The sequence below is a fragment of the Denticeps clupeoides genome, chromosome 7 (genome assembly GCF_900700375.1).
Source record: "Denticeps clupeoides chromosome 7, fDenClu1.1, whole genome shotgun sequence".
NCBI lineage: Eukaryota > Metazoa > Chordata > Actinopteri > Clupeiformes > Denticipitidae > Denticeps > Denticeps clupeoides.
In genome coordinates this window covers 4,065,090-4,092,780 of record NC_041713.1, presented here as the reverse complement: position 1 = coordinate 4,092,780, position 27,691 = coordinate 4,065,090, and the positions used below count along the sequence as shown (strand labels likewise).

Here is a 27,691-nt window from a genome sequence, read left to right as displayed (position 1 = left end):
CCTGTCTGACAGCACAAATCCACAAATGATTCAGAGTTTTATCCTCTAACATTATATCCATATGCACTGCCTTGTGCAAAAACAACGGATTACTATTGCATCTAAAAAAAAAAACAGGATTTTTGTGTCTTAGTTATCGGCCATAATTATGAACTTAAAGATAAAGATTCCAGTTTACATGTAACGAAACATAATATATAATTAACCTTTCAATTACGAAAAAACAGACCTTTTTCCACAATGTTCTAAGTTTCTGAGATACTGCCAAACTCTAGCATGTGGCTTGTGCTACAGTTGCATTAGGAATTGACTTTTTCGCTCTGGTTTTCCTACCTCCTATTCCTATTACATGAACAAAAACAGCTATGGGAGGTCAGGAGTAGATGGTCACATGAAGCAAGGAGGAACGGCAGCGTGTGTGGGGAATCAGGATGGCATTAGGGCCCTGGCGTGTAGCTCCTGCACAGTTAGATAATGGCATCATTCGATTAGCGGGTAATCCAGAGGCACGGCCAATGGACAGACCGCTCCCCTTGGAGATGCATATCACCGTTTTCATGAATGCCAGATCCAATTAGGTTGCCATTTATTGTCTGGGCTAAGGCATCCAGGCACTTCTGCCTTTGGTGCTGCTGCATAGCATCACAGAGGAGGGACTGTGTCCATATTCCGATGCAGGGGACAGACTGGACACAGGAATGAACCTGATCAGAGATCCAGGGGCAATGACGTACCCCGATAAAGGGAGTGTGCTTTAGAGTCACCGCGCCTCGCTGCAGCATGCATTATGTGTTATGGATACGATGAGTCAGAACCAGTTAGGGGGTGTTTTGTTCTGTTGTGAGTCAGCACTCTTGACTCGGGCGCTGAGGCCACTGTCAGTTGTTAAAATGTCCTGAATTTATGACTCACGTGTTTAATTAAAAGGCGTGTGTATATGTGCGTAAGAGGGCGTCTGGTTAACGAAAATGTTTGCATTGTACCCTTTATCTCGCACTGTCTTTCGTATGTCCCTCATACTGATGCTTTTTTATCGAAACTCCTCTGTCTTTGTGTTTCTTTCTACCTCTCTCTTTCTCTTTATGTGTCTGTTTCTCGCCTTCACTCTGTCTGTCTGTGTTTCTCTATCACTGATCCTCTCTCATCTCCTCGAACGGCTCCATCAACAGCGGCGGAGGGTAAAGTCTTTCCTTCTTCTTCTGCTTCTTCTTCTTCTTCCTCTTTCCCTTCCATATGCTCCTAGTGTCTAAGTGCTTGACTCTCCTGTCACGTTTTGAATGAGCTTTTGTCTGCGTGTCGCCCGTTCATGTTCGTCTCTCTTTCTCTGCCATTCAAGTGTCTGTCTGACCACCGCTAAACAAAACTAACTCATACATGACCATGCATAGTGAGTCACTCACTCCTGTACATGGCTGGTTGTGTGTAACACACCCATAGAGGGAGCCTATAGTTGTCTATCCAAGAAGGAGGGGAGGGGGGGGGGGGGGTGGATTAGAGGAAGAGCACAGAAGCGCCATAATGCAACGGGCAGTACCTAAAGCAACCAAACTGAGGCACATCCAATAACATCCAGTTACAGCTGGGCATCCACACATGAGACCAGAACTAAGAAGATACAGATTTTACTTGGGCACATCTGACAGTGTATTAGAGAACGCCTCAATTATATAAGAGCAGAGGTTCCTTGAGTTATGAAGGGTGAGAAAATTGGTCTGGATGGAGGGCCACAGGACAAAATTTTCTCAGTTTGCAAATGTCACAGCATTTTGTGTCTTGAAGAGGCTGGACTAACTACCCACAAAGGCCTTTTCGCTGGTGTGAAATATTCTGACACCCAGAAGATGAGCTTTAATCTTAAAATGGGAGGAGCCTGTAGGCATGATTACTTCCTCGTTCTGTACAATTTAAACCCCTCCTGCTAATAAATAATAGGACCAATAGGACAGTGTCCATCTCCCCCCCTTCCTCCTTTGTTTCCCTCTGTTCTCTACACTCCTAATACCCCTTGGACACAGGGCATGTCAGTGGACATCACAAACGTCATCTCTGACGTAGACTCTGATGTCTGATGCAGGGGTGGTAGTAACCACTCGCCTATGAACCAGAAGACCCAGGTTCAAATCCCACGTACTACCATTGTGTCCCTGAGCAAGACACTTAACCCTAAGTTGCTCCGGGGGGACTGTCCCTGTCGCTCTGGATAAGGGCGTCTGATAAATGCTGTAAATGTAAATGTAGACATCTCAGGATCATGCCCACTACCTACACTAGCATGCTGAATGAGCTAATTAATTAGCCTAAATTGTGAGACTTAGTCTAAACGTGAGCTGTCCAGGTGAGCAAGTACAACAATATTCTGCATACACAGATTTGCGGAGAGTCACGTTGGCTTCCCAAGTAAAGGTTGCCAAAGGCAAGCTTGCTTACTTTGTTCCTGAAACAAGCTTTTTTTTTAAATACAGATGTCTTTTTTTATATACAGACAGACTTAGAGAATGCCTCCCCTCAAAGAGCGTAGAGAGAGTGAGGGAGGGAGGGACATTTTTGGGCATTTCGCTGGGAATGCCTGTGGATATTGTCATATCCTCATGCTGTCGGTTTGCCAATGCTTTGAAACCGGCCAGGAGGGTGGTTTGGAAGGATGGAGCCGATGTGGGTTGTCATGGCAATAAGCTGAGGTTGCAGCACGGAAGAGCGCCTTGCTGTCGAGAGGTCTTCCCTCGCTGCTGCTGCTGCTGCGGCCGTGCAGGGTTTCAGCAAAGCATGAGAGGCACAGCAGTTCCTGTGCACTGCAAGGTCGGCATGCAGCGCTGACGTGAGTCACTACAGCGGAACCCTGCGCCTCCGGTGTGCACTCTGACGTCAGCGCGAATGCATCCGCAGCAGTCAGGACTGGTGTGAGCCAGTGAGTCTGCGGAATGGGGCATGTTCATTCATGCAACTCACCCGAGGAAATGGCCGGAAGAACTAACCTCCAGACGTGTGGCTAATTGGTGCTTGTGGTAAAATTGATGGCCATCTAATTTACTCTGTGTGTGTGTGTGTGTGTGTGTCTGTGTTCAATTACAAACCTTCAGGGGAAGCAGCAAGGGTAAAGACATCAGCACCATCAAGTCCCTCCGGGTTTTGAGAGTCCTTCGCCCACTCAAGACCATCAAGCGCCTACCGAAACTCAAGGTGTTTTTCACACTGATAATGGATTAAAAAAAATTATAATTTTTTTACCCATAGTGTTACTGTGGGTAACCGATTCTTAGCTTATTCTCTAGAACAGTCTTGTTCCATTTGCCATTTATTATATAAATTGGAATTCAGATCTCACAATGAGGGAAGTTGGGAATAAAAGATTGTTGCTACTGTTAAAAATACCAATACCAGTATTAATAAACTATATATTGCTAACAGACAAATTTATATTGACATACAGTTTTAATTCAATTTCCAAAATATTGTGGTTAAGGATTTTCTTAGAATATCTTCATCATATTACAGCAGATTTATGTTTTTTTTACATGGACTGGACAATTAATTTTTGTTTTCGCCATTATATTGCAACCCTGATTATGAAAGCTCCGGACTAAAGAGCCTTTCTGATTTTCTGAATTGGAATTGTGACTTCACTTGAAAATTCTGGCAGGTGCTCACTGCTTTGATTCAATATTGCACAAATGAACCTTCAATTAAGGTATTGCATAATTACATAATTGACATAAATTGGATAACATGCTGTCATTATATGCTTGATGCACTTTGAAGATTAGCTCCTATAGACTTGTACTATGCAGAACTGCATCTCTGGCTCATTCAGCCGGTTACTCAATGCGAGTATCTGCTTTGTGGGGTGGACAGCCATCTACTCTTTACTCATATACTGTGTCTGACTCTCCTCTCTGCTGTCATGCTGTGCATTAATCTACTCACCCCACTAATTAGAAGGTGTACTCAAAACATCTTGACCTCGCAAATTAGACTGTTTTCTTCTAGGGCTGGTAATGACACATTGTTCTTGGGTATTTTTCTGCTAGTAATTACACCACAGACTTCAGACTGTCTTCCTACGGGTTTTAAATCTGCCAATTACAACACAGTCTGACATGGCTGGAGGTGATGAGGACCAGCAGCTTGGTCTCTGTGTCGTCAGCTTACTGACTGGTTGTGTTTTGTGCAGGCGGTGTTTGACTGTGTGGTCAACTCTCTGAAGAACGTGCTGAACATCCTCATTGTGTACATGCTCTTCATGTTCATCTTTGCTGTGGTGGCCGTGCAGCTCTTCAAAGGCCGCTTCTTCTACTGCACTGATGAATCCAAGGAGTTTGAGCGCGACTGCAGGTGAATGCATTCAAATGTGCTATATATTTATACATATAATGGGTGTGTGTGTGCATATATGTATAAAAATGAATAAACACACAGTCTACTGAGTCCTCCTGTGATCTGACTTGCCGCTTGGCATTTATCTACAGGGGCGAATATCTGGTGTACGAACGCGACAATGAAGTGAGGGCGCAGAAGCGGGAATGGAGGAAATACGAATTCCACTACGACAACGTGCTCTGGGCCCTGCTCACCCTCTTCACCGTATCTACCGGAGAGGGGTGGCCGCAGTGAGTGCACACATATGAAACACACAAACCACATGACTCACGTATAAGTTCTTGGGCTGTCAAGCCCTTTATTCAGAATTATCATTGACAATTTTAGTCTAGTTTTAGTCAACAAAAACTGATGACAATTGTATTGTAATGAAAATTGTATTTTAGTCTCTTTTTAAGTAATTAGTAACCCAGTCAATATAGTACAAGAGTCTAGTAGAACAGACAAAAACCAAAAAAAAAATAGTTTAGTCATAAGTTCATAATTATTCATAAATCTTATTATTATACTATTGTTACCTTTTAGACACAAGAATACACAACATACATTCCAAACACTAAAGTTCTCTCCCCATGTTTTTTGACCACACAATCTGTTTTTTCTTTCTACTTCATTGTAAAGAAAATACGTCAAAAGATCACTTTGTCTTTTTCTACCAGCCATCTACTAACCCACGAATTCTGAAATCAAAATTATGCCACAAATCAGTATTGAGAAAGTGATGATTTCTATGCAACCGGATGGGAGACACAGGAAACAGAAATACTGCTTAATGATAACCGAAGGGAAATAATGTCTCCTCTCATTCTTGTCAACGAAACTGAAGAGACATTTTAGTATATATTTTTTTTCGGAAACCACATTTAGTCAACAATATTACATGATATATTTCGTTATAGTTATCATCACATGACCAGCATTTCCATTGCGTCTCGTCTCATTTCCGTCACGTCAGGTTTTTTGACGAAACCAATTTTGTTGATGAACACTAGTGGTCAATCAGTGGGGTTTATTGGGGCTTATGCAGTTATGTTGTCGCCCACCTTCAATCAGTGACATAGTGTGATTGTACAGTAAATAAAAACGCATTCATTTATTTTGACATGTTATATATTTAAAATGAATGTAATAAATACGCATGACCAAAAATATCTAATTGGTTTAAACTTTTCCACCAGGGTGCTGAAACATTCAGTGGATGCGACTTATGAGAATCAGGGCCCGAGCCCGGGTTATCGGATGGAAATGTCCATCTTTTACGTGGTGTACTTCGTGGTCTTCCCCTTCTTCTTCGTCAACATTTTTGTTGCTCTCATCATCATCACCTTCCAAGAGCAAGGAGACAAGATGATGGAGGAATACAGTCTTGAAAAGAATGAGGTAAATGAATTCATGCTAATGCTCCGAAGATTGTTTCGGTCAACCCCTATGAGTGCTGCTAGTGCTTGAAATGTTTAATCTGAAACATATTAATACTAGTGCTTCTCGGGAGTGTAGTGCAATTAAATTAAATTTAAATTTCAAGTTTGTGTTGTGCTGCGTTCTTTCAGAGAGCCTGCATAGACTTCGCCATCAATGCCAGACCCCTGACACGACACATGCCTCAGAATAAGCAAAGCTTCCAGTACCGGATGTGGGAGTTTGTGGTGTCGCCACCTTTTGAATACACCATCATGGCGATGATCGCGCTCAACACCATTGTGCTGATGATGAAGGTACGTCTACTCTGTTCTTCTGATTTGGGGGTTGTTGTGGCCTAAATGAGCTGGCAAATTTTCTATAAAAAATTGAAAATTATTCTCCAATTAAGTTGTTGGGGCAAGTGAAAACATAGAAAAATGGGGGCATTTAAGGAAGCGGCCCCGTAATCAGAAGGTTTCCGGTTCGAATCCCGATCCGCTGAGGTGCCACTGAGCAAGGCACCGTCCCCACACACTGCTCCCTGGGCGCCTGTCATGGCCGCCCACTGCTCACCAAGGGTGTTGGTTAAATAAAGAGGACGCATTTCGTTGTTTGATTTGAGAGCTAAGCATGGCTTCTTAGTTCACTTTAACACCGATTTCTGGAACCAGAAACCGCAACCGTCCCCGTCTGTGCGTTTCCTGTTACTGGTCCCCATACTACAGTTACAGTTAAATCACTTCTCAGTGTGGCCATCTCTCTCTGAATGTGTTTCTTTACATGTGTGTCTGTAGTATGATGGAGCTTCTGACACATATGAGACTGTACTGGGTGACCTGAACATTGTGTTCACCTCTCTCTTCTCCATGGAGTGTGTGTTGAAGATCATCGCCTTCGGTGCACTGGTGAGTAATGTGCGTGTGTGTGTGTGTGCTGAAGACCTGCAAAAAATAGAGGCAGAGAAATGAAGGCATGAGAAGAGATTTGGGAAACAAATGGCTAGATAGAGAGTTAGAAAGATAAGAGAGACAGGAGAGGAGAGAGATGAATGGGAATGACTGTAGTCAGCAGAACAGTGGGAAGGGGACAGGCACTGAGCTGGAGGAAGGACGAGTTGACAGGGAAGAGTTTCTGGCAAGGCATTTAAGCCAACGGTAGAGAGGAGGACAAGAAAAAGTGAAGGAAAAACACCTGCTGCTGGTATGTCTGTGTGTCTGAGGGTTTTAAGCACTGCATGGGCGGTGCGCTACCCATAATGCAACCTTTCAATTCAGGCACATGCAGCGCTGCAAGGACCCTGCACTCTCTGCATCTGTACCAGTATCCTTCAGGCCTTTTCCTCCTCTCTGACTCACACGCATGTGCTTCTTCCTCAGCAGGGTAGTTTTTGGTTTATTATGGACTAATGGAATGTTTAGAGTTGGAATTTTTTGGGGTTGCATATCAATAAAATGTAAATGAAAATTTGCAACAAATCCAATGTGTCAAAACTCAAGGCAAGATGTATATTAAGATATATAACAAGATATCAGCCCTAAGTCCGATTGTCCTTCATATCTTCTTCACAGTCCCACTTTTTCATGTCTGTGTCCACAGAACTACTTCAAAGATGCCTGGAACATCTTTGACTGTGTGACAGTCCTTGGGAGCATCACAGACATTCTAGTCACAGAGCTAGGGGTAAGTGTGCTGCAGCGGGGGCTCTGTGTGTGTGTGTGTGTGTGTGTGTGTGTGTGTGTGTGTGTGTGTGTAAGAGAGAAAGCACTTCTCCAGGACCTTACATTGCTCACTGAGCCGTGCAGCACTCCTAAAATCTTATATAATTGTCCCAGTTGGTGCGAGGACTGGCTTCCTCTGGTCCTCCATGTTGAGATGTCTGCAGATCCTGGCCCCCCGGGGCATCTCTGCTGGGCCATCGTAGCCCCATTGGCTCCCTGAAGCCAGTTATAAAATCCAGCTAGTCACTTCCCATTCCCTCACACAAACCAAACCCAGACAGGACGTAGCCGCTGAGGGGCGGCTGTCGGGCTCATGTTCACATATCCACAATCTCGCAGTCAACCGCCCACTTTCCCCAGCATCAACCTCCACATCAGCCTGTCATCGTGACACCCACAGGGGTACACACAACAAGTTAAGGGGCCTGATGACGATTTGTGTGTGTGTGTGTGTTTGAATATATGTGGGAAAGGAGAATGTGTGTGTGTAAGGGTATGCATGGCTGCTTGTGCAGGTGTGTGTGTGTGTGTGTGGTTGGTGAAAAAGGCCTGACTTTTTGCAGACCAGCAGAATCTGGTGGGGAAACTGTGTAACGACACCCATTTCAGCTCATAATTCGCTCACTTATGAAATAGCTGAGCAGCATCTGTTTGTGTGGTGTGTGCATTTGTGCACTGTATATATGTACATAGCAGAGGTGTGGACTCGAGTCAGACTCGAGTCATTAATTTGATGACTTTAGACTCGACTTGACAAAATGTAAAGAGACTTGCAACTCGACTTGGACTTTAACATCATTGACTCGTGACTTCACTTGGACTTGAGCCTTTTGACTTGACAAGACTTGCTGTTTCCCAGAAAACCCAAAGATTAAAACGTATGTTATTACCGTATCTTTCAATGTCTGTGTATATGTGCGTCTGTGCGCGTATTTGCTGTCGGCAAGACATCCAATCAAATTAGATCCACGTTGTTTTGAGCCAACAGCATCCATCCAATCAAATTACAGGACAACCAATGCAGTGGAACTCTCAAATAACGCGCCAGTTAGACAAAATGATAAAGATAGTTTCGTTCGGATAAAAAAACTACGAGGTGGTCAACAAAAAACGAATAGCAGTATGCAAAACATGCGGGTCGAAGATTACAGACGGAGATGCAACAACTTCCAACTTCGTTCGACATTTGAAGTTGCACAAAGAATGTTCTGAGTGAATGCTAACGCTAATTTGCTAACTTTTCTTTGCTGTGTAGTTAAATCAGTGAGGCTGTAACGTCGCAAACTGGTAATCTGTCCACTGCGAGTTCACTCCCTTAATTCGTACACTTATTAAAACCTGGTAGGATGAGGTACTTATACATAACATTAGCCAATGTACAGTATCACACACAGTAGACGGTGGTCAGCAGCAACGTGTATTTTAGCCACCTACAAAGACATACAATACATACATATTAGTGGTGGGCCGTTATTGGCGTTAACGTGCTGTGTGAGACTCTTATCGGGCGATAAAAACGTGCTGCGTTAACGTGAGATTCTTATCGCCGATAAAAAAATATCGCCGTTAATCTATTCACAAAGTTGTGTTGGGAGCTGGGTCTATACTACGCAAGCTATTGTGCCGGAGTTAAATGGTTAGATTTATAAGTATATTTCTTCTATCTTGTGTCTTTTATTTTCTTATTTCCTAAAGACTTTTATTTTGTTTTTGAGACCCGGTTTAGTTCTCTTGGACACATGGCGTGAGCTGTGAGAGGTGCGTGGGGTTTGTGTGCAAAAAGTTATTTCTTTCATTTTAATTTTTTTTTTTTCATGTTCTTTTAATACTGTATATTGTAGAGAGAGGTGCAGAAAGACGCGATGTTCTGACGCGACCTTGCTTTTTGTACAGGAATGCAGTATTGTAAATTGTGAATGCTTTATGTTAATGTTCAGTTCTCTTGGACACATGGCGTGAGTTGTGAGAGAGAGAGGTGCAGAAAGACGCAATGTGTGACGCGATGTTCTGACGCAACCTTGCTTTTTGTACAGAATACACTTTGCACAGAAAATCTCTTGGGTGCCAGCTCATCATTTGTGGTTCAAGAAACGAAATCCAAAAGTTACACAACGCAGAAGAAGAACCGTTACACTATGATGACTTTCACCTTGATATTTTAGCGCGGATGTATACCTAGCCGAATTGCACTGTAGGGGGCGAGAACGAGTCTTCGAACTGTGAAATTACCACATCATACGTGACGTGGTAACATGGATGCAGCTATTTAACTGAATAAACAGTTGGTAAACACAAGTACATCTTATTTTCCACTTCCCGCGGTTAAGTCTGTTATGTTCATGTATTTGTTACAGGACAGGACAAACTGCTGTGGAACTAATTGAAATGCAATATGTCATGGAAATACAATGTTACCACTTTTTGTTCGAATAATTACAATGACATATTCTTAAAAAATATGAGTTAAATGTTAAAAATGAAGTTAATAGTTAAATAGGTTTAATAAAACAATAGATTTTAAAAGCATACACGATCGGTGAAAATATATTATTATTGTGCGGTTGAAAAGACTTGAAAGGACTCGAAACTCAAACTGCAGGACTTAGGACTTGACTTGAGACTTATCAGTCTTGACTTTGGACTTGACTTGACACTTGCCTGTCTTGACTTGGGACTTGAGGGCAAAGACTTGAGACTTACTTGTGACTTGAAAAGCAATGACTTTGTCCCACTTCTGGTACATAGCGTGTGTGTGTGTGTGTGTGTGTGTGTGTGTGTATATATAATATATATGTATATTTTAACTATTCAGTCCCAGTCTAACTGCTTTAGTCAAAGGTATATTTTGTATCTGTAAGTATGCCTGCATCCCTCTCGCTCATGGTTGCCATCACATTGAAGTAAATGTGTTGAAATGTCAGATTTAGATCATTTTGATCTCAAAAGTGGCTAGTCAGCGCATGGCTGGCACAAGGTACAAACACACAAAAATTGACACACTTGCAAGCTACATGCAGATGTTTTAGATTTTGAAGTGCAATTAGTTCAAAATGATGGGTTTTCATCAATGTGCCTCCATGCGAGAGAAGGACGCAGAAATACTTCCTTACCAGAGTGTGGTCTATATACTGAAATGTTTCTGTGAAGACATGAATATGCATATATAAATGTGATTGAAATAAATTAGGTTGTTGTTGTGGCAGTCATTGTATTTGTGGATCTCAGTTAGAACCAAAGACTGTGTGTGAAGCAGAAGGTTGGGTCACTTGCCACAGGGTTTGGGTTAATAACACAGTAACAGCATTATTTATTATACATAAAGTGAAATATCTCTTAACTCATGAAAATCAGAAATCCATTATCTGAAATTATTAGAATTTTATCTATGATGATTTTGATATACTAGTGTATCTCAAAACCATCATAGATAACATTCTAATTTTATTTTTTTATTTTCTAATTCTAATTCTAAAACATATAGGATTTAAATGCTTATCTGTATTATATATACACTCGATTAACTCAAAAATGGACTAGAAGAAAACTAAAAGGTGACTGACACAGACCTTCTGCTTATGAAATTATGAATTTATAGTTTACTTTATTAACATTACTTTTTTCCCATTATAAAGTGTATAATGATTATTTATTTCCTGTTTTTTTTATCTTTGTTTGTTTGTTTTTCATGCTTTCTTTAAACTCTGCTTTTTGGCGACTCTGACGAATCTGTCCAATCAAAATGCACTATGAATCTCATGTGTCCATCCATGAACTGGCCTGGCCAATCACTGGTTGTTAAATCAACCTCCAAAAATGCTGCTATAAACCATTCATCTGCAACATCTACATGTAGATGGTTTGTAATATTTTTTGGAGATCTTAATGCATCCATTCCCTGGCCGTGAGGATGCATGTGCTCGTGCCTAGATGAACTCTGACCTCCTACCTGTCGGATGCAGCCCCTCCCTCCCAGCATAGATGTAATAAACACACACACACACACACACACAAGTTTGGCCGAGTATGTTAGTGCTTGAACGTTTGTGCTTGCTCTCCTTTTGCATGCTAGCCTCTGCCTTTGTAACAGGGACCTAGTACAAGCAAATAAACACGCACACGCACACACACACACACACACACACACACACACACACAAACACACACACCAGCACAGCCTTGTAGCTGTATGGAATACAGTGCTGATGCAGCATAAATATACATCAACATGATCTTATCTATCTTATCTACATATACAATCAAACACACACACACATTCTGCTTCATTCCAATGGGCAACGATAGGCGATGGTACCATGCCTGTATTGTTGGTATTGTTTCGAAGCCATTGCATAGTCAATATTGGAGGTGCATGCCTGCCTGATGAAACGTGTTTCATATAAAAAAATATGCCCCGGTAAATGGCTACAGCATGCCATTGAGTTTTGGTGATGATCATTTTACTGCACAAATACAGCAATGATTTTTTAAAAATCCAATCCAAAATGTTCAATTTCAACAGATTTTAAGTGCTGCATACAGCTGCTCCTGATACACTGTTAATACTCCAGGATACACCCACTCCATCTAGTGTCACACACCATTTTGTCACTAAATGTTCACTGCAGTTGACTCCCTGAGCTCCTAACCCTCAAGCGGTACCCCCTTACTCTACCTTTGGTGGTGGGTTAAAAGACACCAGTGGATCAGACACTTGAAGTAGTTGCCTAGTTTTAAGCGCTTAGTTAACTTTGGCCTCACACTACATGTTTGGGTGAGTCTTTAAACCCACGACCTCTTGACCCCTGTCCCAGTGCATGTAACCCTTAGGAGCACTAATGCAGAGGTGCACAGCTCCAGTCCCCAACTTTAAATATGTTTCTGTTAAAAGAACAAAGAATGAAATAATGCTACTCTGCTAGTATTGTGTTTTTCCGTCTAAGAATTTAAGATAAAATGTATTCAGACTACTATGGGAATGACTTTTAAGACGTATTTTTAGGCCTGGAATCGCAAAGGTTGCTTTTATCATTCCTGAAACCTGTACATTTGCATGCACAGTTTATACCTATTACCTGGTATTCTTCTAAACCAGTTGAGTTGGATCAGAGGCTTTCAGTACTGCAGCTGTACACCCCTGGCATAAGAGCTAGCTCTTTATTTTAAGGGAGGCGCTCTGTCGACCGTTAGCCATTAGCTCCGGTTAAGTAGACTGCATGCCGCAGATGGGCTCCCAGCAGCATAAGCCCCAGACAGTGGAGTAAGATCAGTGCATTTGGTTGTATGATGAGTTAAAGCATAAATTAAAAAGGGTTCTGCATCTTCTTCTCCTGTTAGTTTTTTCCCCCCTCCCTCTAACCTCTGAATTGCTTTCCCCTGTATGGATTTTACTTTGGTTTTGTTGCCCTTGACCCCTCCCTTGGTTATGCTAAGCCTGTTCAGTCTTGCCTCTCCCGTGGTCCCAGTTTGGACACTGATATTTCCTGCCCTGTTTTTCCCCAAACTTGCTGTATTTTTAAAAATATATATATATTCATCTAAACTGGACAATTTTAACTAACTCAGCTACTTTTCTTTTCCATTCATCCATCCGTCCATCCATATACCCATCCTATCTATCTTTCCTTCTTTCTCTTTCTTTCTTTCTTTCTTCCTTTTCTGCCGCGTGTTGTTCGTAGAATAACTTCATAAATCTGAGCTTCCTGCGGCTCTTTAGAGCAGCCCGTCTCATTAAGTTGCTCAGGCAGGGCGAGACCATCCGCATCCTGCTTTGGACTTTTGTGCAGTCCTTCAAGGTACGAGCACAGCCGCACACGCACCCCACCCGCACGCCTTCTGAATTCACATTTACCGCATTTACCCGACGCCCTTATCCAATCAGCAGCTCTGAATGTAGTCCGCAGTCAGTAGTCTGATTGATGGTGGCGTCTCTGTGTGCAGGCCCTGCCGTATGTGTGCCTGCTCATCGCTATGCTCTTCTTCATCTACGCCATCATTGGCATGCAGGTGAGTGTTCCTTTTTGAACTGATAAAAATCTGAATATTCAGGTATAAAATGTGATTTCTAAATGTTGTAAACATCCCTTCATGAGTTGTGTGACCAAATGCTAGCTGGATGTTAAGGGCTGATCAATATGTGGAGAGCCCATTGAACATTGGTGGCCTAGCGGTTAAGGAAGTGGCCCCGTAATCAGAAGGTTGCTGGTTCAAATCCCGATCCGCCGAGGTGCCACTTAGCAAAGCACCGTCCCCACACACTACTCCCCGGGCGCCTGTCATGGCTGCCCACTGCTCACTCAGGGTGATGGGTTAAATGCAGAGGACAAATTTCACTGTCTGCACCGTGTACTGTGCTGCTGTGTACCACATGTGACAATCACTTCACTTCATTACAAACCTGCTGTTTTTCTCAATGAGTCGCTTTGAGTGTGAAGCAGATCTCACCTGCATGTTGGTGTCCCACCAGCTGTTCGGGAACATTGCTATTGTGGAGGATGGTGAGAGCGCCATCAACCAGCACAACAACTTCAGGACATTCTTCCAGGCACTCATGCTGCTCTTCAGGTGTGTGTGTGTGTTGCTTAAATTAAGCGTATATACCTCAAAAACGTCAGCGCATTTTCAGGATCTGTGCGTGTGTGTGTGTGTGGGACAGGAGTGCGACGGGTGAGGCGTGGCATGACATCATGCTGTCCTGCTTGGGTGAAAAAGACTGTGACCCCCTCTCTGGCAACACTGCGGCCGAGTGTGGCAGTGACGTCGCCTACCTATACTTCGTCTCCTTCATCTTCCTCTGCTCCTTCCTGGTAATCAAATGCATTGGCTTCGTCCTAATTTTGCCCTGAAGTACGTACAGGAGGTAAATTATACGTTACACGTTGTGTAGATGTTGAACCTGTTTGTGGCCGTCATCATGGATAATTTTGAGTACCTCACTCGAGACTCGTCCATCCTGGGTCCTCACCATCTGGACGAGTATGTGAGGATATGGGCCGAGTATGATCCAGCTGCCTGGTGAGTCTGTGTGCATCAAATGTCACACACACACACAGTGCAAACACACTGATTTTACGCCTTAAAGGGCTTACTACACACCGATCATACTAACACTCGAGTTATCAGCACTCAAACACACGTATATGAAAATACTCAAACATGCAGAAGGCTACTTACCAACCTGCTAATCCAGTAACATTAAGGATGGAGTGTTGTGTTCTACTGCACTGCTTTTCTCAGACTCAACATTTAACATCCCTCTGCTTAACCAACTTCACTATTATTGAAAGGTTCATATAATAAAATACACATACTCAAACACACTCAAACACAAAAACTGTGCATTTTTTACCATGTCTTCTACAGAAGGGACTCCCAGATTGAATTAAACCCATAGCTGGGCAGATCCTGCAGAAAAAAAAAACAAAAACGGGGCAACCATGCAAGAGTATAAATCGAGGGGGATTATGGATTTCAGCCATGTTGGCTTTGCAATAATCCATTCATCCCCGTACCTTGTGAACCCCCCTCCCTGGTTCTGTGTGAGTGGTGTAGACCCTCCTTCCTCAAGTCCTCTGGAATTGGCATACTGCAAAACAAAAAAAAACTTAATGTGGTGCCCCTGTTCTCCCCAACCACCCAACACGCTAAGTTTACTGGTATCTGTATTCCAGTGCCTGTCACCTAAATGCGGTCCCATACCCAGACCAGGGCAGAAAAATAGAAAGAAGAAAAAATATAGATTGATGAAAAGATAGATTTCTGAAGTGGTAAAAGGATAGAGCATTAGCTTAGGAACTATTAGTGAGTGCATCTATCATTCATTTCTGTGGTCAGTTTTGGTTCTATTATATTTTACAGCAAATCATATAATTAAATATACTATATAATTAAAATATAATAAATAATATAACACCCTACTTGCATGGTTTCTGTGGCCTGTAGATGCTTGAAAAGAGCAGTGGCTACATGGAATTACATGTTAATAGATATTGTTCAAGGGGCTGTTTGTGGAACCCTGTAAAATCGTTGCATCACTGCATGCATCATATGACCTCCAATAAACACTTTTTTTTGTAAAAATGTAACATTACTCGCTTAAGGTCAATCTACGGAAACACTGACCATAAGAAGCTGCTTCTTTGCGTAGTTCTGCAGTGGAATCCATGCTAATGAGTGTGAAAATAAGCAAAAGACGAACACTCACAGTGTGGGAATAAACATAGACTAAGACGAGGCGCAAACGCGGAAGATCAGATGCTGATTGGTAGGGAAGGTCCGCATGACGAGCCCTGACATCGCAAACTGGTGACTTGCAAATGCAAATTTCTGTGTGTGTTGTGTTAACCTGTGTGTGTATGTATATATGTATATATACTGTAAGTGTGTAGTTATGTACTTCCTGTTCTTCCAAGTGTTTTTTTCTTGGTTGTCTGCTCTAACTTCCCTGTATTCTTCTTGCAGCGGGCGCATTCATTATAAGGATATGTACAGTTTATTGCGAGTAATCGACCCTCCTCTGGGCTTAGGAAAGAAATGTCCCCATAGGGTGGCCTGCAAGGTTTGACTTCCACTAAAACCCTAAAGCACATGCTAGCATCCAGACTGGAATGAATGTCGCTTACCTTTTTTCTCTCTTTTTTTTGGTTTTTGAATTGTCTTTTTTTTTGTTCTTAATTTTTATCTTTTCACCATTTCAACTTGCATTCTGATATGAAACCGAGAATGTGCAGGACAATGCAGACACATAAAGACGCATGAAGTGCACACCACTTTGAATGGAACAATGAGCTAAATAATTTAAGCTATTTTGGGAACTTTTTTTTTTAATGAAAAGAGAACCAAATTGCCACCTTTTTTCTTGTTTTGGTTTTGTTTTGTTTTGCTTGCTGTTTATCCGCAGCTAGGCCGAATGGGTACCATAGCGTGCATTGTTCTTAGGTTTGGGGAGGGGGACAGAAACTGCATTGACATAACTGCCATTGTAACACCACTACAGCAGTGGGGTTTTTCTTGCCTGTTCAAAAAGCCCCCTGTTCTTCTATGCAACCTGTTTCCCCCTGCTTGCATAGAACAGTGTCTCAACACCAAAGGACAAACAACCGCCTTCCTATCCTCCCCCTCTCCCCATCTCAGCCAATTGGAATTAGGAGAGCACCGGCCTCCAGCTCAGAACAGCTCAGAGCTAGCATTGCGCCTGTTCTCGACGCCAATAACAGTTGACACCAATAACCTTGTTTTGTTCTGTCCTTCCCGACCCCCTCTCCCCTATCTTCTGCTCCTCCCTACTTCTTCTCTTATCTCTCCTCCCCGTTCTTTCTTTTTGGGTCCCACACTTCTGCCTTTTTCAAATTTAATTTCACTTTGTGTTACTTTGTTTTGTTCCGGTTGTGCAGTGGCAGAATCAGTTACACTGATATGTATCAGATGCTCAGGCAAATGTCGCCACCGTTAGGCCTTGGGAAGAAGTGCCCAGCACGGGTTGCCTACAAGGTAGAAGGCCCCCGAGGGCCGGTGCTGTGTTTCTAGTGTTGGTGTTTCTTTATATCTTTTATTTGCTTTTCCTTCGATTGGACGTGAGCGTTGTTGTGGGGATGTCGTGGGTGGGGTGTTGTTGAAGGCGCAGTCAGGCTCATCCACAGGGAGGGGGGACCGGAGGGACCTTCTCAGCGCTATTGCACCGCATACTGTGTACGATCACACACAGGCAAGATGAACGAAGATGCAAACACACACACACACACACACACACACACACACACACTGCGCACAATGAACAGACACGCTCGAAACTCACTACTGGTTTTGATGTCCTCTGCCGACAAAGAACATGCATTAAAGCGAGCGCTTTAATGTATACTTCCAGCCACAGAAAAATGTGAATTTTGACCCTGGAAGAACACCACACAGCTCACACACTCCAGCTGGCACACACTAGTGCGAGTGCAGCAGGGCTGGGAAGGGCCGCAGGACTTCTGTCCTCTGAGTCGCTCCATCCTGTGGATGGCACTACACCAGACACACACATGAACACCAGCGTCTTATTGGAGACAGGAATAGGGACCAGGAGGGAGCGCACACCCAGCAGGATAAGTGTAGTTCAAGAGAGAGGGCAGCATACTCTTTAGTCCACTGGTTAGCGTACTCCAATCTCTTGGCCAAAGATTGTTCTGGAGACCATACTTTCAGCTCCTGTCCTTTGTTTTTTCTTCTGTCAATGCAGTTAGAAATCTGTTTCCAGCCCCTCCTGCATGCTAGACCCCGATCTCCACCCTTAACAACTCTACCCATCCCCAAAAAAACTCTTGGGTACTGTCATTCTCACCTCTCTGCCCTGTGGTCTCTTTCCTACACTCAGACCCACCCCAGACTGATCCCTTACAAAAAATGGATTCTCTGTCAGACCGAACGTTCGTGTTGATCTAGGAGCCTTTCACCCTCACCCTCCTGTATCCATCACAAATCCAACCCAGTCCCAGGCCTAGTGTCTGAATGGCTGGGCAAAGCCATGGTGGTGTTGCGATTCTTGGCCAGGATCCTTTCAGACCTTTTTGCTGCTGGCTCTTCTCACCACCTCAGCTAGCTTCAGTGGACTGTGTTTGGAGTAGTGATGCAGAGTGCAGGTCCCTTGTCTTGATTCAAACCCAAATACCTCCCTATTTCTACCTGGTTGGGCCCCCAAGCCAACAGAACCCTATGAACCCTACAGAGAACTTCCTCTGAGAACATGTGTTTCCCACATGATACAATTACTTTTCCTAATTTTCATCCTCTCACCATACCCATTTTCCAAGTCTCTTGCACGCAGTATTTTCACTTTTCTTCTGCCAAACCTGATTCCTAACGTTTTTAATAAGATGCACCGGATGCATCTGAACCCTTCCTAAACAAAATAAGTAAATAAATTGAAAAGAAGTTGCTTAAATAGTTGTGGCTTCACTGTAATCTCTATTTTATCCCTTCGTTTACATAAATAATGTTCCTTAGTCTAACCACCAACTTGACTGTAAATCAGCAACGAGCCCAACCAGCCCAGTTCACGAGTTTTCAATGATCAGAGCTTGACAACACCCACTTTCATAATTTCCTTAACTGAACCTTACAGATGTAAACCCAGTGGCACTTGTTTGTCCAGGTGTACGCTTGCTAGGTATCCCATTTCCGAGTGTTGCCAATTAAGTTCTGTTTGTGTAGTGATAACTTAACAGTACGTTAGCCAACCATGGACACAGTGAGCCTTTCAAGACATTGCTCAACCGACTCAACATCATGGGGTGGTAGATCTTCTCTTTTCCATTGCTTTTCACTTTTCTCTGTGGTTCTCCTTCTACTGGTGTCCACTTTCATGTTTCTGTTTGTCACCTCCCTTTCCAGCCCTTCTTACCTGGTCAATTCTCTGGTCGCCCCGTCTGAAGCCAGTCGGCCCCCAAAACACAACTTTTTCAAACTGAAGCTCTTTTCTGATGCTCTTCTACCCTGACTCTCTCTGTCTCTTAGACCATTTCATAGCCTTCCAGCATAATGTAGGTCCACAGCTTGTCCACCATTTAACCCTCCAAGACATGGTCAATTATTATTTGTTTTATTGATAAAAAAAACTCTATTAACAGAGAATGCTGCTTTCACCTAACCCCATAGTAGCCTGTACCCATCCCTGCATAGAGAGGCCAGAAAATCTGGAACTCAGCCCTGATTTTAACTCTGTCTGTGACTGACAGCGTGTAACAAACCATTAGCCTACCTAACAGCATTAAGCTGAAAAATACAACAGACAATGCTTTCTGTGTATGGCTGCACAGCTGCTTGTCTCGTGAGGCCTTTGTGACTGCACTGCATGCTGCATGCATGGGCGTGGGTGGGGGGTGCTGCCTTATGGGAGTTCTGTGAATGTTGAAGGCGAGCATGGTTTGCTGCATGGCCCGGGAAGATGCCGCTGACAACGGTCATAGCACACATCCGTTAGGTCGGGGCTAAGGAGACACTCAGCCTTATGCACTTATCACATCCGTCTGACAGACTGGCAAGGGATGAAATATGCACAGAAACGTTGGCTCAAACTGATTAGAGCTTGATGTTTTTGTGTCGTCACATCATCTGCTGGTCTGCGTTGGACCCTGTGAACCTCCTTCAGATACAGCTGTCGGATCGAGAGCTCTGGTGACTTGTAGAAACGTGATTCTACTCAGTATATGAGGACCCACTGAGCTAATCTCCCTCTCAAGCAATTCAAAAATCATAGGAAGTCTATTTCCGGCTTTAGCCAAAAGCCAAGAGGGTACATGTGTAATGGGGCAGAGAACCTGTACCAGAATGATGTGGATGAAGGTCGCAGAGCTCCATCCATCCTGACCCTGCATCATTTAGTCAATGCGGCTGTTTCCTGGAAGTTCACAGACCTCCCACAAACACATGCCCACATCAGGAGACAGAACTGCGTCTTACCCAAACCGATTAACTTTCTACAGAGACTGTTGAGGATGGACTTGCCGGTGGCTGATGACAACTCTGTTCATTTTAACTCCACCTTAATGGCCTTAATCCGCACGGCACTGGACATCAAGATTGCCAAGGGTAGGGGACATTCACATCCTGTCTTCTAAATGCCAATTCATTCATATTTATATATATTGTGCAGAGTTCATTAGCAGGTTGTTCACCCAAATGGTACTCCATGCATTTGGTGGGTGAGTAGCAGCTCTCCACTACCAGTTAATGAACCTATTTCTTTTTTCTTTGTGTTTGTGTGTGTGTGTGATTGCACAACTGTTTGTCTATTTCTATACCTTCCTGGCACTGTAACTCTCAACACTGTTGTGTCCACGTACGTGGACATGTGAATGGATGCATTTGTCTTTGCATGGGTTTTGGTTGTTTGGTTATACTTGTGTGTATGTGGCGTGTACACGTGGCGCCATAGGAGGTATAGACAAACACCAGATGGATGCTGAGCTGCGGAAGGAGATGATGGCTATTTGGCCCAATCTCTCCCAGAAGACACTGGACCTGCTGGTCACCCCACACAAGGGTAAGTTGCGCACAGGTTTGTTTGTCCGTCCACAAAAACCATCATCAGAGGACAGCTTCTCTCAGCCAGCCCCACTCACTGCTCCGCACCCTCTGATCAACCAGGCACAGCCTGCCCTTCAAACATGTATCAAGGAGCCCTTCACCCACTTGCAGTAGATAGGCAGTGTTTAAGGTGCCAACCCCTGCCTGGTACTGACAAAGCCCTCGAGTGGCTCGAGTTGTGTTTTTAGTATATGTATAGTTTTACTTAACTGAACCTCTCAAGGCGAACTCAGCGGTATCCTGATGGCGATGTCCAGCCCTGCTATGTTACTGGCCCAGAATGCCCCCAAACTCTTGTGCTGTTTAAACATCTAGGCTGTTTTTCAGTCAACTGGACCTTCCCAGGTTAGACATCAAGACGGTTGTGCCTCAAGATCGCCCAGCGTCCTTGGCCTTGCAGGTCAAAGGTTGCTCTCCTGCCGGCCTCGTCTGGGCCTCTTCAGCTCTCTGTGCCTAACATCAGGGGGTGCCTTGCTATAGAATAACACTCTATAGAAGTCTTTTCACTCCAGGGATTTTGTAAGCTCCAGAAAAGAGTAAAAGTCACAAAGTAACGTTTCTGTATGCAGAGAGCAAATGATTGTATAAAATGATCGAGTAACGTGAAATGTTTGTGTTACCCTGTTATTATGCCATGCTCATGAAATACTAACAACACTATCCCCTGGTTAATAAAGGACACAAGACAAGCAATGTTAAAGGGGCATGTTACAAGTGTTTTTTTGATTGTGTATATCAACGAATATGGGGTTGAAATGCTTTAAATGGCCATTAGGCTCTGTTGTCCTCTTAAATGATAGACTATTTTCCGAAGATTATCTGAAAAATAAAGCAAGAGCAACATGGCCAGCAGAGTCTGTTTGTGAAAAGACTATTGGCTCTGTGTTTTTGTTGTTGACGTGTTTGTGGTTCTTGTGGTTCTTGTGATTTTTGTGTGCATGCCCCCAACTCCCATTCCCCTCGCTCAGGGTCCATATCACCTCGTCTAATCGTGCAGGGTAACTTGTCATTTTCTCAGCAGCGACAGACCTGACGGTGGGAAAGATCTACGCCGCCATGATGATAATGGAGTACTACCGGCAGAGCAAAGCCAAGCGGACGCAGGCCCTCAGAGAGGAGCAGGTACCGCCGTAGGGAGAACGCACTCGCCATGCAAAAACGTGGCCCGACTTCACATCCGCATCTCTCCTCTACCTTGCTGCCAGATCTGTGACAAATCCCGACACCCTACAGCCCAACTCAGCACCTAGCGTCGCTGTAAATGTGGTGTTGTTTCTGCATTCATTTTTAGTTTAGTGCCTCTACATGGGATAAACCTTACATTGGCAAGTAATGGCTGTAGGCAAACATCCATGGTATACATTAGAGGCGTGAACCTTCGCTGGTTGATACGGCTGTCAATGCCTCGATTATCGATGCATAGTTATGCCAAAAAGGCATTACTAAAAACGCCTGGTTCAGACATCCGTGTGAACGAGGCCTTAACTCTCATTGAACTGACGTTTAGAAGAAAACGTAATGTAGAAATATTAATGGGATACATCGTGATGCATCGATGGACCAGACATTGTGGCGCCAGGTGAGCGCAGACTGAACATCGACCGTTTTTCTGCTCATTGGAAAAACAGTCCCATCAAAAGCGTCAAGCAACAGCATTTGGTCATCTTTGGTCATCCCGACGAACGTTAAACAGCGTTGAGCGAACAAATAGTGAAATGCCACTCGAACGCAGCTACAGTAACGCGTATGCCGTTCAGAGGGCGTTAATTTCCAATGTGAATGAGGCCGAACTCCTACCATAAGCGCTGCTGTGCTCAGATCACGCCGCCACAGTCATTACATAGAATTTTTATACCGCCGCCAGAAAATAACCAAGCGACGTCATTATAATATAATTGATTATGTTCTGCATAATCATCCATGTCTGCATCTCGATGCATCAATTATGAGATTATACATATTATTTCACCATCATCATACACGGCTCTGAATCTTGGTGAAAACCCTCGCTTGGGCTTCAGGTTACTGCTATTTGTCACAGCTCACTTTGAAACTGCGAATATGCTGCCTCCATACCTTCCTTGGTTAATGTACAAGCCTTGTTGAGTGTGCTCTGGACTATGTCCCTCCATGTTCTGTTCCTATGTCCTGTAGGAAATTAGAGTAAAACGTTGAATCTGTTTGCTAACTGAATGCCTACTTGGTGTAGCATAATTGTGTGTACAAATTGTTGACTGGAAAAGGAAGAAGATTTCTAAGGTTAGAAATCTTCATTGAGGTACTGTGAGTTTTCCCTTTTTTATCACTCTGGATAATGGGTGTGGTGGGTTGGGCTTCGGAAACATCTCAGTTTATTACTCTATATTACTGAAAAACTCCTCTCTGCAAACCTGGCATCACCAGCTTGCTCGTCCTCCTGGATCCATTGCAGTCACATTTACCGTAACATTCCATTTCTATCAACTGTGATCTAAAATTAGGTTTAGAGAAGGAATTTGTGATAGGATGGGATCTTTGGGTTGAGGTCTTGAGCAAGTTTGTGGGAACTCGTTTTCTGTCTCCAGTGCTACATTCAGTAATAAATGAAGAGTAGGTGGCACAAGGACATTAAAGCAGAGATTAGAATGAACATTTACTCCTTAAAACAAATGTGTAAAAAAAAGCTTTTATTAAGTCAGACTTGATGTGGCCCTAAGAGAATAATCATATTTAGAGAACGGTGTCTACACAGTGATTAGTCTAGCAGGTAAGGAAACGGACCCGTAATCGTAAGGTTGTCGGTTCAAATCCTGAACTGCCAAGGGACCACTGAGGTCCCCTTGATCAAGGTCCCGTTCCCACACGCTGCTCTTTCATGGCTGCCCACTGCTCACCAAGGGTGTGCTGGTGCAGTGTTTCACAACGACAATCGTTTCACTTTCACTTCACTAGCTGCACCCTTCCTTCCCCTGCACAGGCGACCAGGGAGGAGTGGACCTAGTACTAGCTTTTTAAAATCTTAATTTAGTAGTAATTAAAATGAAAGTGAGTTGCACCACTATACACAAGTATTTTACAGACCCACGCTTCTTCTTGTTCCACTCTTGTGTCCTTTCCTTTTTCTCTTAGTTTAATCACTCTTTTGACCATATAATTTTAACGTCCAAGCATGAGGTTCAACCACATCCATTATTTAAGTGACCTTTCAAATGGATGATTTTTTTTTTGCCTTTCTATTGACGTGAAAATGATTTTAATTTTTCCCTTGTGTAACCATTTGATTGCTAAGCTGCTCAAATCCTGCTCAGGTTGGGTGATATCTTATTTTCCCTCAAATTTACAGATGATCAAATGTGTAAATAAACAAATTCATACAGGAAACGAGCTTCATTAAGATGAATGGGACTGTCAGTTTAGTATGTGTTTGATATTTTGTATTTGACTGTCACTTTCATTTTGGACTCTGGCCTGAGTGAAGCACTCAACTGGTTACTACTGTTCATTTACTAGTGGTCACGAAAAGTAAATGAATTTGTTTGGCATGATGCTATCTGCGCCGTCTGTACAGCATATCCCAGTGGACCCCAAGCAACAAGAGCAACAAAATAATCCATACGACTTCATCTCCCAGAATGCCTCCTGGCCGACCTCGGCTGTCTTCCGTTTGCCGCTGGAGCGCTATCCATTTGCATTCTGGATAGTTTGTCTCCCCTTCATCTTCCCATTAGTATGCCTGATACCAGCTGTAGGCCATGTTGTATCTCACACAGAATCGAACGCCATTAATGTTTCAGCGCCTGGAGCCCCCCTCCCCGGCTCAGGATGGTGGGCCGGGAGACAATGCCCTCCCTGAACCCCAGCTGGACTCGGTCAACAACCTGTAAGTGCTTCCCCCATCTTCCTATCTCTCTCTTTCTCGACACACTCTTTCTCTCTTTCTGCCTGATGTCTTTTTGCAGCAAGTGGGGTGGCCAATGTTGGCCGTCTTGGTTAACGTTTCTGATTGCATTTGTATGTAGTGTATGTATTTGCATGTCATCACAAATTTGGCAGCTATGTTAAACTCAGGGTTCCTACAGTCATTAAAAACCTGGAAAAGTCATGGAATTTGAAAAGTTGAAAAAGATGTGAAAAAAACAACAACATGTAAAGTCATGGAAAAAACTGACTGACACATGAATGTATAACGAAGTACATTAGTTCCCATAGGACTGTGCTAGAAACGTTTTTTAAACATTTACAAATACAACGTTTAAAACTAGCGCAGGTCTATGTGCGTTGGTTCCGTATTCCAGCACCTCCGCAGCCGCGCGCCTCTTTTTGAAAGTCGTGTCAATTACAGCTGATGATCTGAGACCCGAACCTGATGGGTCCCATTTTACTCGGGCTCAGGCTGCGCGAACCCATATGATTTGTTTAATCAATTTTCTGGTAAATTTGACTTTTTGTGGTTTTCTTTTTTGAGACATTTGAGAAGGCATGGATATTTTTTTTGTAAAGATATGTAAGAACCTTCGTAAACTGGTTTTCTAGAGCAAGCCTGTGGTCCCAGTAAAGTCTTATCCATACAGCCAGGATAGGAATGGTGGAAATGTTTTTGAAGACCTGCATTGTCCTAGGTGGGCCCAGTGGGAGGGATAACCTCGGGACAGGCTCTTTTTGGGGAAAGTGCAAATCTCTCTTTCTCTCAGGCTAGTGCAAGGGGGGATGACAGAAAGCCAGTCTTGGGTGACTGCTCGGGCCCAGGAGATGTCCCAGAAGGCGGGCAGCTGGAGTCCCGAAGGGCAACTTCCAGACCACGGAGGAGACAACCGGCAAGACTCACAGGTATCTCTAACCGTGTCACTGACAAGCTGTGCTGGTTTGAGCGAACACTTTAGTTTCAAGGGAATTTCATGACCCCCTCGAACCTCAAAAGCTGTTTCTTTCTGAACTCGACACTGTCTTATTGTGGTCAGTGTCTGCTGGAGTGGCTGCTACCCAGCCTGGAGGCCAGGCGCACACGCCTGCCTCGCCCTCTCTCTCCATTCTCATCCCATAGGCAGCCAGCAGTACAGATGCGCCCCCCTACACCCCACAAACCCACCTCAGCTCTCATACCGTGGGCTCTGTAGACCATGACTCGTCTCCATGGTCTCAACTGAGTACTGCTAATCTTGGTTTCGTTCCTTTTGAGTCTCATTTTCTTCCATATTCTCTCATTTTGCCATTTTTTTGCTCTACTCTCTGGGGCGGTAGGGTTCAACACAAGAGAGCCAGTCCTCCCTTTCTCTCTCTCAGGATGTCCGTCTCTCCAACCCAAGGAATAGAACGGAGCATAAATTTCTTGCGTATGTGCTGAGTGTGTTTAACTTTCCAGACTTGACTAAACGCAACGTCACCGCACCCTCGTTCTTAATGAGGGTCCTCTCGTTAAGAAGAGGTAAAAACCGAGCGGCGGAAGCCTCCACCGCTATGCCGCCAGTTCTCCCTTGGTCTTTGCGGCCCCTGCCTGCCCAAGTGCCATGTGCCTCTTTCCCCTGCTCGCTCCCAGACGTGTTGGCTGCGGGCAGTCACGCCTCCTCTCCCTCTGTTTTCCACAGACGGTAGAGATGAGAGAGATGGGGCGGGACGGGTACTCGGACAGTGAGCACTTTCTGCCAATGCAAGGGCACGGGAGGGCTGCTTCCATGCCTCGTCTCCCAGCAGAAAACCAAGTGAGCACCTTCATCCTTTCACTCACTGTCCTCCCCCTGTCGTCCAGACCCATCCTCCTCTGTACCCCTCTTTCCCCGTGCTTGCCTCGTCAGTTCACCACACTCAACACTGCCACCTCTCTGTCTGAGAAAGAAACAACCAAGCCACCTCAATGCCTGATCAATTCCTTAATGAGGCCAAAAATTAGGTTTAATGAGATGTTTGCTGCACTTTAATGGAGTTAGAATGATGCATACAATAAAACGGAAACATTAATGTACTCGTATATACTGTACATTTGCTCGGCACAAAAACATGTTCACACAGAACATGGTAAAAAAAATCAATGACCAGACGCGGACAAGACACTACGAGGATCCCGTTGTACACATATTAACAGGTTCACAGGGAATCAGGAACACAGAGCCTGAGCACCCCAAAAAGTCCTCATGAAATTGTGCCCTGAAACGTCGGTGGCGTGTCACCCCTGTCACAAGTATCAATTATACCTAAGAGCTGAAAAATTATTCCTCTCAGTCTGCAACATTATTTTCAACACTGAGTACAGTCTGATCGCAGACAAAGTCAGTGCGCTTCTGCTTTTAAATAAGGACACTGAGATTTTCTGCCAAATAACTAGCTATCGGACTGTCTAATTTAATAACAGATGTAATAACACAAGATGGTGGCCCATCCAGCCATGATTTAACTGTCTGGCCAATAAATCCAAAACATCTAGAAATAGACCTCTGAATTTCCTTTACCTGGACTATAGTAGCTTTTGCAATACAGATGCACTTCACAACATCTGAGTGAATTCACGAAATCCATGCAGTACAATGCAAAATACAAACCAGTGAAAACAAAACCACACCAGCGTTTCTAGAAGCTGCAAGCAATTTTTAAAACCCTATATCAAGCACTGATCAAATGTTGATTTGCCTAGAGCAGGGGTCTGCAACCCGCGCCGTCAGAGCCACGTGCGGCTTTTTCATCCTTGCATTGCGGCTCCCTGAGGAAAAAAAAAATAATAATTTAAGCATATTTAATTTTTAGCCGTTGTTTTATTTTTTTATTGTGGTTTATTGTAGATCAGGTAAAATTAAAATGCGACGTGTTTCATTTTTGGTTGCTCAAAATATGCATCACAAATGCCGTATATGCACATATGCCCGTGATCTCCGCCCCCACCAAAATCTTGGGGTGAGTAAACCCCAACATAAAACATATTTTTTTTGAGCCGGTTCCAAATGTCTATTTGACAAACCGGGTACAAATGTCTATTTGAGTGTCAAAGGTTGCCGACCCCTGGCCTAAAGTATTTATTGCAGAATTCCCTTTTTTTCATGAAACAATGACATTTAGAGTGTTTAGAAATAGACTCTGTCCTCCTATTGCAACACAAATTTGTTCTCCATCTGTAGACGTATAAAAGATCGCTGTTTTCTGAAACTATATTATTTTATGTTATTTTTTTTATC

At 43.6% G+C, this 27,691-nt stretch overlaps 1 protein-coding gene across 22 annotated transcripts in view; it reads left to right on the top strand.

Moving 5' to 3' along the window:
- LOC114794942 (voltage-dependent P/Q-type calcium channel subunit alpha-1A-like) overlaps positions 1–27,691 on the top strand; it is a 77,204-nt gene that overhangs the window by 40,313 nt on the left and 9,200 nt on the right. For 4 of the 22 annotated variants that reach the window (XM_028987834.1, XM_028987822.1, XM_028987835.1 and 1 more), the window contains 21 exons: positions 1,170–1,178; positions 3,078–3,177; positions 4,169–4,329; positions 4,464–4,604; positions 5,553–5,754; positions 5,925–6,089; positions 6,570–6,680; positions 7,372–7,455; positions 11,347–11,349; positions 13,169–13,285; positions 13,431–13,496; positions 13,957–14,054; positions 14,146–14,296; positions 14,377–14,504; positions 15,951–16,047; positions 19,952–20,057; positions 20,404–20,511; positions 21,574–21,677; positions 24,305–24,414; positions 25,226–25,361; positions 26,117–26,230. In XM_028987834.1, coding sequence (XP_028843667.1) covers positions 1,170–1,178; positions 3,078–3,177; positions 4,169–4,329; positions 4,464–4,604; positions 5,553–5,754; positions 5,925–6,089; positions 6,570–6,680; positions 7,372–7,455; positions 11,347–11,349; positions 13,169–13,285; positions 13,431–13,496; positions 13,957–14,054; positions 14,146–14,296; positions 14,377–14,504; positions 15,951–16,047; positions 19,952–20,057; positions 20,404–20,511; positions 21,574–21,677; positions 24,305–24,414; positions 25,226–25,361; positions 26,117–26,230 — 2,311 coding nt within the window. Of the gene's footprint in view, positions 1–1,169; positions 1,179–3,077; positions 3,178–4,168; positions 4,330–4,463; positions 4,605–5,552; positions 5,755–5,924; positions 6,090–6,569; positions 6,681–7,371; positions 7,456–11,346; positions 11,350–13,168; positions 13,286–13,430; positions 13,497–13,956; positions 14,055–14,145; positions 14,297–14,376; positions 14,505–15,950; positions 16,048–16,882; positions 16,980–19,951; positions 20,058–20,403; positions 20,512–21,573; positions 21,678–24,304; positions 24,415–25,225; positions 25,362–26,116; positions 26,231–27,691 lie in introns of all 22 variants that reach the window. The other 18 variants (XM_028987843.1, XM_028987828.1, XM_028987838.1 and 15 more) reach the window with 13 other exon arrangements.